At 47.1% G+C, this 17457-nt stretch overlaps 1 protein-coding gene across 2 annotated transcripts; it reads right to left on the bottom strand.

Moving 5' to 3' along the window:
* Positions 1-1841: 1841 nt before the first annotated feature.
* On the bottom strand, positions 1842-17246 carry TNFAIP3 (TNF alpha induced protein 3). 2 transcript variants are annotated; one of them, XM_032485018.1, is made up of 9 exons: positions 16921-17246; positions 13281-13585; positions 9784-9974; positions 8995-9142; positions 8654-8824; positions 7648-7828; positions 5587-6491; positions 4745-4926; positions 1842-4018 (listed from the first exon to the last, which is right to left on the bottom strand). In XM_032485018.1, the coding sequence occupies exons 2-9, from the start codon at positions 13573-13575 to the stop codon at positions 3734-3736; spliced, it is 2358 nt and encodes a 785-aa protein (XP_032340909.1). In that variant the 5' UTR covers positions 13576-13585; positions 16921-17246; the 3' UTR covers positions 1842-3733. The 2 variants fall into 2 exon arrangements, with proteins under 2 accessions (XP_032340909.1, XP_006188551.2); XM_006188489.3 differs by lacking the exon at positions 16921-17246 and having other exon boundaries at positions 13281-13725.
* Positions 17247-17457: the final 211 nt, after the last annotated feature.

Genomic DNA, 17457 nt, shown 5'->3' with positions numbered 1-17457 from the left:
TGGAAGTTTGGACGTGGGAGGAGGGGGAAAGTCTAGAGGTGGCTAGGAAGCTGATACTGCCCTTCTCTGCGCATGGAGGGAAGAGGGCAGGGGTAAAGTATCACAAGCTCAGTCCTGGATGATCCGAGTGTCCACCCCGTGTGGTGTGAAGGGGACATTCCGCCACATCGGAAGTGGAGGCGTGGGCAAGCTGAAGCCAAGCCAGTTCCTTCCAAGGCTTATTTTTCAGCTTCCATGTTAGGTTTTTTGCTTTTTTGGAAAGTCGTCAATTTTTTTGAGACTCTGCCAAAAGCCGCTGGTCCCACTTCAGAAAGATAATGTACCCACCGCAATATAAAATTGTACCTATGATTTCTTTATAGGGTCCCCAACCCCTGAGGTCCACCCACTGCTCCAGATTGGAGATCTGCCCTCAGTGGCAACCTCACTGCCCTCCAAACCTGCCCGATTTCTCTTTCTGTGTGCCAGTCCTCTGAGTCAGAGCTAATTTGCTAATTATAAGTCACTTCCTATTTTAGACATCCTGATGACTTATGGTCAAATGCTTATATTCATCATGATGATTGAAGAATTGTAGTGTTTAAGCCGGGTGAGAGATGGAAGAAGAGTGGAGAAAAAGGAAAGAGGTCAAGTGGAGGTTTTGTGATTTCTCTGGGTAACTGTTCATACAGCTCAGACAGGATGGGGCGCCGTGGGACACACACAGCACCACCTGAGAACTATTCTTGCCTAACTGATCCGGAATCTAATAAGAAGTCTGGAAAAACAAGTTAAATGAGACCAAAAGAAAGCGATCAGCCAAATCCAGAAAATGAGCTAGTCCAGATGACCTAATTGCCTTAATGAATAGCATGAAAAATTAAAATGGAATATTACCAAATAAGAGAGTTTTAAGAAATGTTAGCAATCAAAAGCAACAAGTGTCTGTATAGTTGACAATCTGAGAAATTAGAATACATACTTAGGATTGGATTGTTTAAAAAATCATTTAGCTAAGTGTTAACAGTGGTGGTTATGTAAAAAGAACAGATTCTTATCAATTAGAGATGCACACTGATGTATTTGTGTCAGGACACAATATTTGGAATTTGCTTTGAAATAACCCAGAAAAAAAAATGAAAAATGAAATAAACTTGGCAAAATGTCGGTAACTGTTGAAACTGGATGATGGATATATGGGGGTTCACTGCACTCCTCTCTACTTTCTTGTACGTTAGAAGTTCCCACAGTAGGTTTAAAAATACTATAAATATTTTTTAAATGCATTGTTCTAAAATCTGGCTGATGGTCAGAAGCTTCTTGGGGGAGCTTAAAAATAAAAAAAGGTTCCAGGAGTTGCACAGCCTTCCAGAATCAGTCCTCTGTGGGTACATTTGTATGGGGTGGAAGAATGAGCCACTTATAACTAACTTCCCAGGTCATGTGCTGCCAGTGCTTGTGGCCAACACAGCCATAGGTCATCTCTTCTAAGGTCTGACCCGAGAAGTCTCACATCACTTCTCCTTCCTCTCCCTCTAATTTCTTTCTTTCTCTCTCTGCTTCTCCCTCTTGTCTTCTCTTGCTGCACTTTACAAAGGCTCAGGGCAGGAACCATCTGAGGAGCACAGGTACCTAGCATCTTGCAGGAACGGGCACTGGCAGGTGTTCCCCACTCCCCTCTGGGCCTCTGTGTCCTCATTTTTAAACCAGATGCCTTACCCTTCAAGGTCAGGTCTCTTACTATCCATGGGTGAGAGATGTATCCCCTGCTCGGGTGTAACTTGAAATAAAATTATTTGAGAAACATGGTCTTAATATCTGGGCCTTTTCCTTTCAGCATTCATAAACAAAACACATCAAAATTTGTTCTTAAATAATTTATTTTTTAATATTGACTTTTGTGAAAAGTTACATTTCAATTTAAGGAATCTTGAAAAAAGCCAACACAGAGCCGACAGTTTTCTATCAGACAACTAAATGTGCAAATTTCAAATGCTTTCTATAATAAGTATAAATATTTCCACTTTTCACATTAAGGATGAAAATATTGAAACACATAAAATAGTAAAACAGCAACTTTAAAAGAACTAGGTGAAGAAAACTGATGTTTATTTGAACAATTTAGAAAGAAATTATAAAGGTTATGTGAAGGAAAAAGGTTTATGGTGTTCCAAGGGGAAAACACATCACACAGTACAAGTAAAGACCATGGAGAGTTATAGAGAGCCAAGACTTTCAGGTCAGAATACCAAATACACAAACAAACACAAAATAGCAGCCTTTACCTCTGGGAAAATGTGTTTCCCCTCCCTTTTTTCTAGAACAAGTATGACAGCAACACAAAGCACACAGAGAAATTATAGGCTAAGCACAGTAAGAAATTTCTGCTTACTCAAGGTATTAAGACTTTGCTATCCCAATGTTTAGGGGCCACTGGACACAAGGTCGCTGCCCAGCACCCCAGGACACAGCAGTGACATAGCAAAGAGAGGCAACATCTTTTCCAGTGACTTTGTCCAATCTCATCCCGGTTCCTTCCCAATCATCTCTCTAAGGAGGTAGGATACACAGAAGCATTTAAACAACACGGAGTGCGGTTTCTTACTGAGGGCCTGGGAGGTGGCACTAGCCAAAGTTTCATGAAGAAGCGTGAGATTTTAATGAATTTCCTACAGATGCAATTCCTTCTTTCCCAGGGAAGGCAATCGAAGTGCAAGGAAGAGCCCGACTCCCCCACTGTGGTCAGGAACTTGCCTGGGTCTGTGATGTGACTGAAAGCAAATATGATGTCTCAAGAAAACAGTACAGCATGTTGCTCAGACCAGAAGAGAGATCTTCACTTAAATAACCTTAAAGTTTGCAATAAAATAAATAAAGTGACTGACAGACATACACGGAGCTCCTTTTAACAAGGTAGCTGGTTGAGTTCATGTGTATAGAAGAGGTGCCTGCCCCAACAACAACCAGAAAATAGGTTATTATTATTCAGTCTTCTTACTTAAACCTCTAGGGCAGCATCTCAACATAAAAAAATTCCCTCATACATAATATAAGGGGACATTATATATGAATATATCTCTATGCACACCTCAGTTCAAGCTAACCTTGAGAAGTAAAGACAGTGATAACCAAAAGAGGTACCCTTCTGCCCACTGACTTATTCTGAGTCTTAAAAGGTGCATATCGTAAAGAGCAGCAGGTTGGCTTTTCATCACAAATGTGTTTGGTCTCAGCAGCGTCAGAATCACAGTCCGTGGATGGTTCTGCTTCTGCCGTGTCTGTGGGAAAGGAACAAGGCAGGCAGGGAAAAACCACCACCGACTGACCCCGGAATCTGTCCACTTCGCCTGGGCTTCCCGAACTTCTGGCAGAGGGCCTGCGGCCCCGAGGCTCCGCCTCCCTGTCTCTGAGAGATGCTGATGGAGGGCAGGGGAACAGCTCTGAACTGTGTGTCTTTTCCCTTTCCTCGGAAGGTGATGAAGCAGTCCTGGCCCTGGTATGAAGTCCATGAAGTTCCTGGCCTTCTGCCTGGGAGGAGAAGGGGAGGACCCCGGGCTGAATCCGACACCACCTGCTGCCGGTCACATGCTTCGCTCAGATTCCTGGCCGTGACTGAGTGTGTCTTTCCTCCCCTGTTTAGAGACACTCCATGCAGGGACAGACCCTCCGGTGGCACCAGGGCACTGAGAGCATAGCACCACGCTGGCTAAGGCTCCAGGCCGCTCTGGGCTGGGGTGGGCCTGCCAGCTTCGGGTCAGCCGTACATCTGCTTGAACTGAAAGCACTCGTTGCAGTAGCCGTTACACTTGGCATTGCCGAAGTGGTCGCAGGCGGGGGCCCGGCAGCGCTGCGTGGGGGGCTCCTCGGGGACGAGCTCTGGCCGCCGGGGGCCCGGGCCCGCTCGCTGGCTGAGCGGCTGGCACTCCAAGCAGAGCTCCTGGCTGCGGCAGGCCAGGACGTTCCTGCAGGTGGCGCGGGCGCACTTGGACCTGGAGGCGCTCTGGGGGGCTCGGGGCACGTCTCTGCGCTGGCTGGATCTCTGGGTGGAGAGAGAGCAGAAAAAACCATTGCTCACTTTTCTCAGGGAGAGCAGTGCTGTCTCTTTGAACAGCGGGGATCCTACAAAGGGCTCTGTGGGGTGAAGAGTGTCTGCCTAACCAAGGGGACAGGAGTCTCCAAGGACCTTTCCTCACCAACCCATGAAAACAGATCAGGCTCCTGGGAGGTCAAGCGGAAGCACCAATCCCAGGAGGGAGGCTGGCAAATGCCGGCCCAGTTCACTTCCATTTGTATTAACACTATGCTGCCTTCATCTAGACAGAGTCCCTACCACTCCACAGCCAACGGAAGAGGTGCTTCTTAATTAGTGCCTGCTTTTCTCGTACGTCAGTAAGTGGAGGCCCTGGGATGCCCTGCGCCTCCTGCTTCCATCTCATGATAGAGGGTTACTTAAGAAAGGCTGCCGGCCACTTAGATGTCTGTGCTTCTACTGCAAACCCAAGAAGTCTCTCATGGCCATCTGGCTCTTTGGAGGCCTTAAGAGGTTTTATTCTACAGATGATTTTATATGCCACTTAAAATGAATTCTGTAGTAAACTTAGGCCATGAAAATCAATAGGAACTGCTGTGCTTCCAATCCTGGGGGCCACAGTGACTTCCCCCCAATTCTTCCCTGGAACTTGGCAGGTAGGAGAGGCTGCATATCACAGCCGGAAGAAACTGCTCCAGCGAGGAGGCCGGGCCACAGAAGAGGGGAATGTCTCACCAGTTGTTCTTCAGTCCTTTTTGCTTCATGGAATCTCTGATTCTGAGCTTCGATGAAACACTTCTGACAGTATCCTTCAAACACAGTGCTTCCCAGGGCACCACACTCCCTCCCCAGACAGGGGACAGCATTCTGGAACCTGGAGGCTGTGGGACTGGCTTTCCCTGAGGCAGCGACAAAATCTAGAAGAGAGATGAGGCTAATCAGCAACACATATGGGTCACTGAGCAGAGAGACACTGACACAGAGAAACAAACAGGGTCCTGCACATACAGATGAGGCCACTCTTCGCTGTACCCATGAGAGCAGCCTCCTAGAAGCTCGGCAAGTAACACACAATAATAGTACCATTACTGAAACATCTCTGACTTTACAAACTTCTTGCTTATGAACCTGCTACACAGTTCGACCACAGTTACAGAACTGAGATATTAACTGCCTGTCCTTCTTTCAAAATCTGCAATTTCTAAAAGCACGTGTTCTTACAATGTCAGCGGAGACCCCTTCTTTCTACCTACTGCTCTTCAGGTTTTGCGTTTTCTCTATGATGCCGAAGTTTCAAAAGAAGTCTAGCTTAAACTCCATCTTATACACATGACACCGTGTGACTTTATAAAAACAAATTCTCTGAACTCTACCTACTGGGTGCTTTTGGGTCTTAGCGCATGCTAGTCTGGGCCTTTTGTCTCCACGTGCACTGGCAGAGCCACCGTGACTGTCTCCCTTTGCCAACCACACTCTACCCTGCGGCACAGAGGGGTTCCCTTTTTGAGGTTCAGGAGCAAACCGCCTTCTGGATGGGCTTTGGAATGGGGGTTAGGGAAATCCATTATCTTACTCACGTTTATTTTCTCTGTACTCAATGAAACACAGCGTGCAAAAGCCTTTGTTCTCTGGAGTCCCAAAATACATGCACCCCGCTTTCCTGCACTTGCTCGTCCCAGTCCTGTCCCCTGGTGTCCGCGTGGCTGGGGAGTGGCAGCCGGAGGGGGCCTCGGCCCCGGCCCGGCGACAGGAGTGAGGGGAGAGGCTTGGGATGAGCTGTGAGGGGTCGGACTTGGAGCGCTGGTGACAGGCAGGTGGGATGCTGGAGCCGAGGTCTGAGGTGGGCTCGGCCGTAGCCCTTTTAAAGCAAGTGCTGCAGATCCCGTTAAACGTCCTGGTGACATCCTGGAGGCAGGCCCGGCACTTGCTGGGGTCCAGGTGGGGTGCGGGGTCCACGGGTTGGCCGGTGTTCAGCTGCCGGGCGTGGTGGCAGCGCTCGCAGAATCCGTTGTGCTGCACGTTGAGCGTGAAAGGGCAGCCGGGGCTCCTGCACTTCATGGCCGTAGTCTCGCTGAACAAGAAGAGGCTGGGCGCCGTCGGAGGGGCCGAGTGGGGGCCCCCGGAGGGCTCCTCGGGGCTCCAGGCTTCGCCCCGAGAGGCCCCGAGTGCCAGGCCGGGGAGCGCCTCGGGGCCTGGCTTGGAGTTGGGCTTCGGGGCTTTGGTCTGGTTCTTCTGCCGCCGCTCCGAGCACTCGTGGCAAAACGGCTGGGTGTTGATGGACATGAAGAAAGGGCAGTTGGGTGTTTCACATTTTATGTCCATGAGAGAAAGCTGGGGGATGGAAGGTTCCAAAGGATTCGGAGGGTGCGTGTCTCGCCGCCCCTGCTCGTTATTTTCTTGCCACTTCTTGTACTCATGCTGGACAAGTTCAAAGTAATCATCTACCAAATTTATTTCTTTTGGTAAGTTCGCTTCATCCAACCTAAAGACCAAAAGGGAAATGTGAGACTACGGCTGTGCACAGACACACACACAGACACACAATTTTACATCATCAGCTCAGAGAGCGAACTTGTAGAATGTGGATCGCAGCAATAACCTTGTAACTGTTCACTGAACTGCAGCCTGTGATAGAGCTTACATCTCTAACACAGCACAGGCCAATCCTGCTGAGAAGATGTCATTATTTCCAGAATCACAATTTTATTTGATCAATTTTGGTTCACCCCAAATTACAGATAATTCTAAGGAAAGAGATGTGCAGGGGCTGCCACCACACTTCATTACTCTATTCTTTTTTGAAAATGTCACTTTTATTTTCTAACTTCTCAGAGACTAAATTTCTAGTGAAATATTATTCAGGGTATTCATTTGAGACTAGCCTACTTTATAGCACTAACTACGCTGGAACTTTGTGTTCTGAATTCTGCTGTTACTAATTTTCACCGTACACCTGGTTCCTATTAGCGTTAACTGCAGGAGCGGTCACTAAGAGGTGGACACACCCCCAGGTGCTACGTTCTGACTTCTGACTCTGTAATTTGTCCATCTCCACTTGGAGAAACCGATTCTCTTAGGCCTTCTCGGTCTTTTCTTGTGTCTTTCAAATTCTAGGAAACAGGCATCTCTTTATCATAAAGCCAGTACTGACAATTTCGATACCTGTACAACCTGCACCCTGGGTCTCTCCTCCCTTCTCCCTGTGGCAAAGTCATGTGTCTGCAACCTTAAACATTTGACAGCTCAGTCTGTGTCTGACGCGTCTGCCTTACCCAGAAGCCAAGAGAAAGAGGCTTTTGTTTCCAAGAATTTTCACTTGCTGGTCTAGCACTAGGGCAATTAAAAAAAAACCAACCCTTGATGTAAACACCCTTTTAGAAGCCACAGTTCCGACTCTCACATCCAAACAGGCAGGAAAATCATTACAGATAAGCTGCTTGTTCCCATTTGAAAGCAAAGCCAGTACTGCCTGAAATGAATGTCTTTCACTCTCATACAAGCCTCTGAATTTGTTTCACATTGGAGGAAACTGGCTTCAAATATCTTTACTGTTGAGCTTTGGGGTGGCAGCAGCCTCTGTGGCTGAAGTAAAAACAGCGGAAGATGACAAACGATGGTGCTAAAAACAAACTGCTTACTTTGCAGCGTTAATTAAATGGGTGGTGCCATGGTCCCAGCCTTGGACTGGGGTTTCTATCACCGTCAAGTACTCTTTGAGCAGCTTTTCCTTCATCTCATTCTCAGGATCTGTCAGAAAGTGAACTTTCAAGTCTTCGAATCTTCCCCGCTCTCTGTTAACGAGTGGGACAGCTCGAATTTCTGAGGGAAAAAAAAGTAACACATAAGCCAAATACAATCCTACTGCATGAGATTATGTGTGAGGCCATGTATATAATGACTACATTTTGAAAATGCAGAAAGGATATAATTACAGAGTGGAAAAGTATTATCTAGCCACAAAATCAAATGTGGAAACAAACTGTGCTGAACTCTAATAGAAAATGTACTGTTTCCAGGAAGCTCACAGAATATTTAGAGGCCTGGAGGCAGTGAATCGTATTGGTCAAATTCCCACACTTCAGAATCAGATGGACCTGAGTTCGAATCCTGACTTGCCACTATCCAGCTCTGTGATATCAGGCAAATTATTTAACCTCTCTGAGCTTCCAGTGTCTTATCTGTAAAATAAGGTTACCAGTGCTTACAGCATCCACAGGGATGCTGTGAGGATGAAATAGATAGAATAATGTATCCAAAGTACTTACCCAGTGCCTTATTCATTCCACATTAAGCTATCACAGTAATAGCTAAACCACCATTTACCTGCCTCATGTCAGGCACTATATTAAGGGTTCTGTGTGCCTTAATATGCCATACACATGTATCTCCTACTTGCCACTAACATGCTGAAAGTACTTTCCAAACTAAACACAAAAAGGCAGGGAGGGGCATTATGATTACTGTCACTGCTTTACTGCTGCTAATCAAATAAATGACAGATTACTGTATTTAAATAAAACTAATATACTTAAATGACACTATTTCAATAAGGAGCAAAAGAGTGAACCCTGACGTTCAGTAGGCACAGGGTGTACTGGTATCTACCAGCAGTTACAAATGTGAACAGATGCTCAGTTTTCTCACCAGGTCCACTGTCCTTCAGGGTCACCAGGGGTACGAAGTGTTGGCTGTCATAGCCGAGAACGATGGGGTATCTGTGGCATTCCTGGGCAGGCCAATGGAGTGGCAAGTAAATTCCGCCCACCTTCACAGGAGCGAAATTGGAACCCGATTCCAAACTTCTCAGCATTTTGTCTGTTTAAGGAAAGAGAAAGGAAAAATAAGGCCCTCCGTGACTTCCATAGGATTCCATTAGCTATAATCGCCTACAACTTCGGTGGTGTGGACCTTCCCAAGAGCTAAAGCAGCTGAAAATAAGTAATAAATAAACTTAAATACAGATAAGCCATCTGCAAGCATCTCACCTGAAATGACAATGATGGGCCTTCTTAGGATGTTGCAAAGGACAAATACATGTATTTCTTCCAGTGAATGATACTGAAGCCCACTCCGGGCTGCCGGGGCGTCTGTGGATGCCATTTTGACAAGGTTGTCCCACTCATCAGTCCAATTCTGAGGGGGGAGAGCGAAACGATTGAGCGTACTCTGCACTCTGAGACAATTCTGGCTTCACTCTGTAATTGTTTATTTACAGCACTCAGCTTACTTTTCCCCTTTCTCTAAATCATCATTCAAACAGTCACCCTGTTTTCCCCATTTTGGTTTTCTTCCTTTACTTTTTTCCACTAGCAAGGCAAATTCAAAAGTAGGGGAGGATGGGGACAGCACCTGCTTTCAGAAAAAATCCCTGATGAGGCATGACCTCGAAGCCCCCCATCCGAAGGTGCACAAAAATCCCAAACTTGTGACTGAAGATGGGAGGCACCACCTGAATTTGATTGGCTGGCTCAGCAAAGCATGCAAAGGGTAATCAAACTGAAAGCTAACCAAAACACCACAGGGAAGGCCCTGATCAGAAAGAACGTGCTAAAATGACTCTCCAGCTGGGAAGCTCCTGCCCGGGAGTCTCCCCGCAGTGTCAAAGCCTGGGGATCATCCCACAGGAGGTTTCTGGTGTTTTCCATTGACTCCGCTTTGCCAAGTTCACATGACCTGGCAAATCAAACGCTCCCTGAGAGCAGGGACCGGCCTAAGGTACCCTTTTCCCTCCATGGAGCTCCGTCCACAGATGCTGACGGGGATACACAACATACCCGGGTATCGTAGCAAAGTCCTGTTTCCACGAATTCCTGAGACTTTAGAGACTCCAGCTGCCAGCGGAATTTGAAGTTGCGCGTGTCAGTCTCCTTGAGGGTGCTGAAGAGCGCCTTCCTCAGGACCAGGTCTGTGTCCTGAACACCCCACATGTACTGGGAAGCAGCGTGCATGAGGCAGTTTCCGTCGCCTGCGGACAGAAGCGGGGCAAATTCAAGCCATCCACATCTAAGGCCCGGAAAAGCTTTCTGGAATAAATGAGCCTTACTGCTACCATCAGGGACCCAATGGGAGGCTTGGGAGAAATGCAAAGGGCTTCATTATTTAGTCAAAGGGCCAAGTGGTAACATTCCACAAGGCAATGACGGCTTTAAGGTGAATATCATTCTTTTCACTTGTATTTTAAATGAATGATCCTAACAGAGCCAGGGAACCAGGGACTGAGAGTCAGGAGACCTTGGTTCCAGGCTGGCTCTGCCCTAACTAGATTAGATGACATTGGAGGGAAATTCCTTAACCTCTGAGAGTATTTTTCCTCTTTGTGAAATGAGGGCATCGGATTATGATCTCTAAAGTCCATCCCTCGCTAACATTCCTTGATTTTCTGGCTAAGACGCTGGCACTATTACTCTGTGACCCTACACAGGGCAACACGCTCAAACCAGGAAGCTGGTTGGGCTCCATCTACTAGACAGGGACAGTCTAGCTATGACTGAGTGGCTTGACCATCCCACTGCAGTTCTGGGGGCCTGGGAGTTTCCTCTTCTCATTTGTAAGCTGGGACTGAGAATACACAGTTACCTACTGCCTGCTGGCCCCCGCTCCCTAGCAATGCCTTGAGTGAACCCGTCTGTCAGCAATCACGGAGTTCTTTCACAGAGCTAACGAGGGCCTGGGTGGCTGCATTTCAAACATAATTCATTGTTTACTGGCATTTTCAGAATACTGAGCATTCTGAGAAAAAGACAGGTCTAATTTTATTCCATCACTTTGTTACTTTCATAGCTTAAAATCCACAATTCACGAGCCTGCATTCTTTGACCTCCAAAGAATAAACGTTTTGGAGGGATGTTTAACATTAAAAAGTTAACTCCTTAGTCTCCTTTGGCAAGTGCATAACTGTTTTTCATGAAGAAAAGTTCAACTGGTTTCTTACACTGCTCTACAGGGCAATAAAGTTACTTGAAATGTTACCATATTTTAATTATAGTCAAACAGAAAAAAAAAAACCCAACCAAAAACAAAAAAAACCCTCAAATATATGGCCACAGCCAGTATCCCTTCAATTTACGCACTTAGAAAAACCAGCATTTAGACAAACGAACAAAAAAGATCGCTTAAGCCGTGTGTCTTGGCAGAAGTGTGGCAACAATTGCACTGTTGAAATTTCCCCTTTGCAAAATCTAGAGCAAAGATAAGGCTTTTTTTCTTCTTCTTGTGCTTACTTTCAGTTCTTTATTGAGATGCAGCAGCATAAAATTCCCTAAGCAACATCTGGAATTCCCCAGTGCTAAGTTATTTGACTAGCAATTGAGCAACAGCCATTGTACTTTTTGTTCTGATGTGTAGACATTTAAACTGCGAAGTGCACCCTGGACTTTCCAAGTGGGTGTGGTCAGGGTGAGCTGGAATCAGGCTACTCATTATACAAGTGAAATCGCGGCAGCCAATAGACGCTGGGATTTTTCACATGAAGTTTCAATTTTATGCCTCCTACTCCCTTCCTCATACACCACAGTCTCATATCCTCAAATGCGAACTTGTGAATCACCCCTCCCCAAACAGACCACTGACTCCGTAGAACCCTCCTACTGGGGGCAGGCTTAAAAAACAACGCTGCTAATAAAATCAGAGAGGAAAAGTCATTTGTTTTCCTCCCTCCCCTAAATACCTTGTCTTCCTTTTCCAGAATTTTAAGGAATTTTCGTGCAAGTGGGGAAATAAAAGGATTCTGAGCCTAAAAATCTCGATTTCCCAGAAAACGATATCAAAATACACCTGATTTCGTAGTCTTATTTGTAGCATGAATCCTGGATTTAAGTGACATATCTTTGCAAAACAAGTGTTTACTCTTTACATTATATCCATTTTTCTTTAAGGGACTGCAGCAAGTTAGACCTAAAATCTCAGTTAATTCTGTTCATAATATGGATTTTCTCTTTCTACCATATTTCTAATTTGGAAGAATCTCTTTGTTTCCAACTTTCCCAAAGCTGACTCCACCTCTTTTTGCAACAAAATAGGAGAGAGTTAAAACCATAAACTGTCAGGAATACAAACTCCTTGATGATGACTTAACATAATTACCTGCTCCCAAGCATCACTTGATTTAATGCCAACAACAATGTAAACACTAGCAATCCCCAGTTTTCTTTCTGTGTTTCTAAGAATCTGTGCTTCAAAAATAAAAGTAATCTTGAGGTGTTGCGCCTGACCCCCAGAACCAAAGCCAAAAGCATGTCCCTCAATCATGCCACGTTACCCAAGTCAAAAATGGCCAAAGCGAATGTACAAATGAATTTCATTAAGTTAATGTTCTTATCATCTCATTGTCAACTAGGATGTATTATTTTGCCCTTTGACGTATTATTTTGATTGGGATAGCTTAGGACTGTCACTGATCTAAGGACAAGAGACTCCTGCTTTTACCTAGACTGTAAGCATTTAGTTGTCTACGCGCTTCTTGTAATAATTAGCTACATCTATAAAGCAGAATTTTGACCTGCATGAAACAGTATGCTTGAATGTTTCTGTGATGCACATACCTCTGCTCAAAGGAAATAATTAAAAATCAAAACAGTAAAGCTTAGAGCAGGAAACAGCTATCAGTCATAAATGCCCATTGGGCAGACAGGCACACGTAGCAAGAAATTCAGTACTAGGAATCCCTAAAAATAATGAAGTAGAGGCCTAAAATCTGCACTAAGAAACTCAAATATCTTTTTAGTGCATATCATGGGACCACAGGCAACCGAACGTAGGTAAGGGAGGAACTGACAACAGCTATTGCTTAACCCATAAAATGCCATCGATTCAAGAAGTGTAAGCATTTTCTAAGGACAGTGGGGAACAATACCAATTTTCACACGAGGCTTTCCTTGTGAACTTAAAGCCTTTTAATATTTGCATTACTGGCTAGGGAAGGGCATTTTACAGATGATTAAACAGTCAAAAAGAATTAGATACCGAAGTCATACATACATACCAGACATATACACTTAATGGGTGCATGGTGTCTAGAAATGCATTCCCCAAGCCTCAGTGTGCTCTGCTCTCTAATACACACAACTAGAAAACAGCCTTAATTAAAACAGCCATAAAACAAGCCTGCTCTCATCACACGCCCCTTATAGAGTCTCTGTCCTAAGGTGTCTATGGCCTGGAGAGATGTGATTTGGGGCTGGGCTGGGGCTGTTACCTTTTAATGAATGGGGACCCAGCACCCTGGGAGTCAAACCCCTGCCCCCACTGCCCCCGGGAAAAAAGCATGTCTTACCATTTGTTTTCAGTGCCACAAGCTTCCTGACTTCCCGACACCAGTTGAGTTTCTTCTGGCTTTCCAGGGAGGCCTGGATGTTTCTGTCAATGAGAGCCTTGTGGATGATCTCCCGAAATTGTGGACAAAACTGGCAAGTTCTGAACATTTCCAGCGTGTATCGGTGCATGGATTTAAAATGGTGAATGATTCCATTGGTAGGTTTAAAAATGTCTTCTGGAGTTCTCTCTCTTATCTTCACAGCTTTCCGCATATTGCTCAAATACAAAGCCAGAGGAAGAAGTTGCTCAGCCATTGTGCTATATCTGAAGAGGAGGGAAAGAAAACCCCACTCCGTTAGCTCGCCTTTGATATTACTCTTATACACCTGCCTGCAGGAAACCCCAGCGTCTGATCTGGTCATTACCCTAATTGGTAGGCAAAGGATCTTAGTCACCTCTACTCCCAGGATACTAGCTGGCCCCAAAGATTAACTCACACTGGACTGTTTTAAGTTACATCACTTTTAAAGATTAGTCTAAACAGGAGAAGGAAGGCGGGGAGTGGGTACTGAGGGGGAGGGGAATAACCCGTGTTTTCAGTAACGTTTGTCAGGGAGCCAAGCCTGTCAGCAGCAGGTACTCTGCCCCATAACCCGAATGAAGCTCCCATGCTACTCTGATACTACTCTGGGTCAGCAATTGAATTTTAAGAGCCCTGAATGCCAGTTACAGGCACAACGTAGCCCTGACAAGTCTGGCTCTTCTTCTAAGAAGACCACCAAGCAATCGTTGCTCTTAGGCAAAATGTTGATTTATTGCTTTTAAGCACTCCCTCCCCATACTGGAAAGACAGTGAATATTTTGCGGAAAATCTTGCAATTTTATGCTGCCACTGAGGCTGTGGACTGGAGTTTCCTCTTTAGTCCCAGGGAGAAATATGTATAAAGAGTTTATTTATAAAATGTATTAGTAATATAGAGCTAAAACTGAATGTTTTATAAACAACAAAAAAGCCTATTTCCAGCAAGATGCTTTGCAATTTTCAGAGCAAACGGTCAGCAGGCTTTCAGAACCTCTCCACTGAGCTTTACAACATAAGAAAAGGAAATGTTATAATAACAGAATAATAAATCCTACTTGCAAGAGCAGATATTGGAGCTGCACTGCTTGAACAACTGCCAACCAAATTCTATTATCGTCCTCTAGGTACCAAGACTGATGCATTTCCCACCCTGTCTTCACCCTGAAATCCTCAAGCATAATCAGCTGGTAGAAAGAAAGGAAAGGCTGGAAGCAGACAAGAAAAGAAATTTCAGCCAGAGGGGCCACTCAGGGCAAATGAAAGAGGAGTGGGGCAAAACCCAGCATCTCCAACCGATGCTGTGAGTTGACAGAACCTTGGACCTCTACATCCTAGAGCTGTGTGGAGAGCCGGCTTGAATTCACTGGCCCTTAGCAGGGTGCTTATCATCCATCCTAATTTCCAGACAAAGACAGTTTCAGAGCATGAAGAGGGTCCCTAGGAAGTTTTACCCCAGTTGTCAATCCCACTTCTGTATCATACTTTTTGCCAGGGCAAGCCTCTAGCTGAGAAAGAACGTAAACCTATGTAAGAGGGGGAAGAAAGAAACCTAGGTTATTGGGAAGCCGCTCCTAGGTGGGTCTAGGCTCCCTGATAAAATGGTCTAAATTCTCTAAATTCTCGTAGCCCACTCAGAACAGAGACTTGGGCTAGATGACTCCAAGGTTGCTTCTAAGTTTTCTGGTGGTAGTTTTAGATTGGGATTCCTCATCTGATTGCTGGATGATGCCTGGAAGAAGTCAGTCATTCTCTGGGTCAAATGGTAATCTCTCCTTTGATGTCAGACATTCCCTGCAGGTGGATTTGGGCAAAATCACGGCAGGCTCACAGACATAACAAAGGGACAAAACAATCACACGCACTTCCCCTTTGTGACACGAGAAGTCTCTTTCACGATGTCATTCATTTGTCCATCCATCACTTGACAAGCACGGCCTGACCACATACTACCACTGCCTGACCACCGAGCGCTGTGCTTGATGCTGAGGCTAAAAGATCAAAGATGACCTCATTCCCCGTCCTGAAATCACGCGACCATCTCTGTCTCCAGCTACGGCAGCTGAAGCACCTGTCCTGCTCAGGTAGGAACCACGCCATCCAGGGGCAGCGCTTGGCCGGGAAGCCAGGTCTTCCAACACCCGCCCCCTTGCCAGTCTCACAACACCACACCTGTGGTTGTGGTGCCTGTTGCTCTCACATGGAAACAGGCAGGCAAGAGGAAGATTTGAAACAAGCCAGGTGCAGCCTCTTTTTGCTTTTCTGATTTTTCTATTACTTTCTTCTGCACCTAAGATCTTTCAGCAAAGTTCTCAGTGAGAGCCGTAACCATAGGCAAGACATGCAAATGTCAGGATTTGATAGCCCAGTGTCATCTCATTCATAGGTTCAGCCTTGCACAGCCTGCAGAATGGCCTCCTTAAAATAAATAAAAACTCACTGCACAAGTGCCCAAGTACCCAGTACTTGGACTTCTCCACATTTAAGATTAAGGAATAATCTGACCTATGATAATTTCTGAGCTACGATTGTAAAGTCCTTATAGGCAAAGACATACAATATTACTTGTAATATTTCTTTCACATTTCTGTTACCTCACTGCCCTTTTATCAACAAATATCTCATTGAATTTTTAGAAAGTAACCCCCGCCCCCGCCAAATTCAAAAATTGTACAAAGAATTGGGGAAAAAAAGCCAGGAGCACCGCAGACAACGAGAATAGAGCAGTAACTGCCTGTTTAATACTTGCGGTCCAGAGGACTCTTTAAACAGTGTTTCTCCCCAGAGGCTACCCTGAGACACTCGACCAGAGCGGCTTTCCAAGGAAAGGAAATTGGAAGCAGGGAGAACTGAAAACAAAGTGGTCTCAACAAGAGCTGAGCTCCTTCCTTACTTAATACCACGGCTTTCCTGAAAGGCCAGGTGGCAGGATGTGGGACGACCCCGGCTGACAAAGGCAGTCTGACTGGGGGGCAGGGGCCTGCAGATGCTCTAAACTGGAGTAACCCACCCCCCTCAGGCAGGCCGACGACCTCCTGCGACATGCACACTTCTCCGACGCTGCTGAACTCCGAGTGTCTGCAAGTTGTCCCCGCAAAGGTTAGCTGACAGGCCCCCCACCCCATCAGGCTTTGCTGCCCCTGCGACATCCCACCCTTTGGGCTGGTGCTGCACAATCTGGAAAGAAGCCACAGCGATTCTGCAAGGTCTACGTGGCCATAAGCATGCAGCGTTTGATTCTAAAAAAGCCGCGCCGCAAAGACATCAACGACCACCCCCAACCCAGCGGCCCCGGGGCCACTTTCCCCAGGCAGCTGCAGTTCAAGTTCTCTGCATCAGCTGCAAGCAACAGCTGGCTGGAGGAAGCCTGGCTGTCACCCCCCAACATCTGGCACGGCAACCTCAACTCCCAGCAGTCCAGAACCTGCAATGGGCACAAACGGCCAACAAACTCCCCTTCAGGAACGCTGTAAACTCAAGGCCTGGTCGACGGGGCCCGCCTGCGGGTCGCTGCCAAATTCGCAGCCGCAGCTCCCGCCCCGGGAGCCGGTGGCAGATAGCACGGGGACGAGGCAGTTACCTCTCTGAGCTGCGCAATCCTCTCTCGAAATCCCAAGGGCAGGTCAGGACAGGCGCGCGCCGCAGGCTGGGGTCCGGGTCAGGGTCGGGACCGGGTGGAGGCGGCGCCCCATGGACGCCTGGCTCGGGGCTCGCTCGCCGGCCGGGCTGGCCGGGGGTGTGGATCTCGCCCGCCGCCGCCGCCGCCGCCGCCGCCGCGGCCGCCGCCGCCACTGCAGTTCTCTCGGCGGCCGCTCTCGCCGCTCCGCCCCCGCGGCCTCCTAGCTCGCTGCACTTGGCCGCCGAGGAGGCTGCAGACTGCCAGTTCTCTTTTTTCCCTTTCTGTTTTACCGCCCGCGGACAGCCGGGGATTTCCACCCAGGGACTTTCCAGTCACGTGACGCTGGGCCGGGCTCCCGGCGCCGGGACTCGGGGGGTATTCCCGCCGCCGCCAGGGGGCGCAGGAGGCGCGGGAGGCGCAGGAGGCGAGGGAGGTGACCTGCGCCCCGCCCCGCCCTGCCCCGCCCCGCCTCGCCCCGCCCCGCCTCGCCTCGCCCCG

This window comes from Camelus ferus, chromosome 8, assembly GCF_009834535.1.
Source record: "Camelus ferus isolate YT-003-E chromosome 8, BCGSAC_Cfer_1.0, whole genome shotgun sequence".
In the NCBI taxonomy this organism is placed as follows: domain Eukaryota; kingdom Metazoa; phylum Chordata; class Mammalia; order Artiodactyla; family Camelidae; genus Camelus; species Camelus ferus.
Note: the sequence above shows the minus strand (reverse complement) of the source record. Positions and strands in the feature narration are given on the sequence as shown.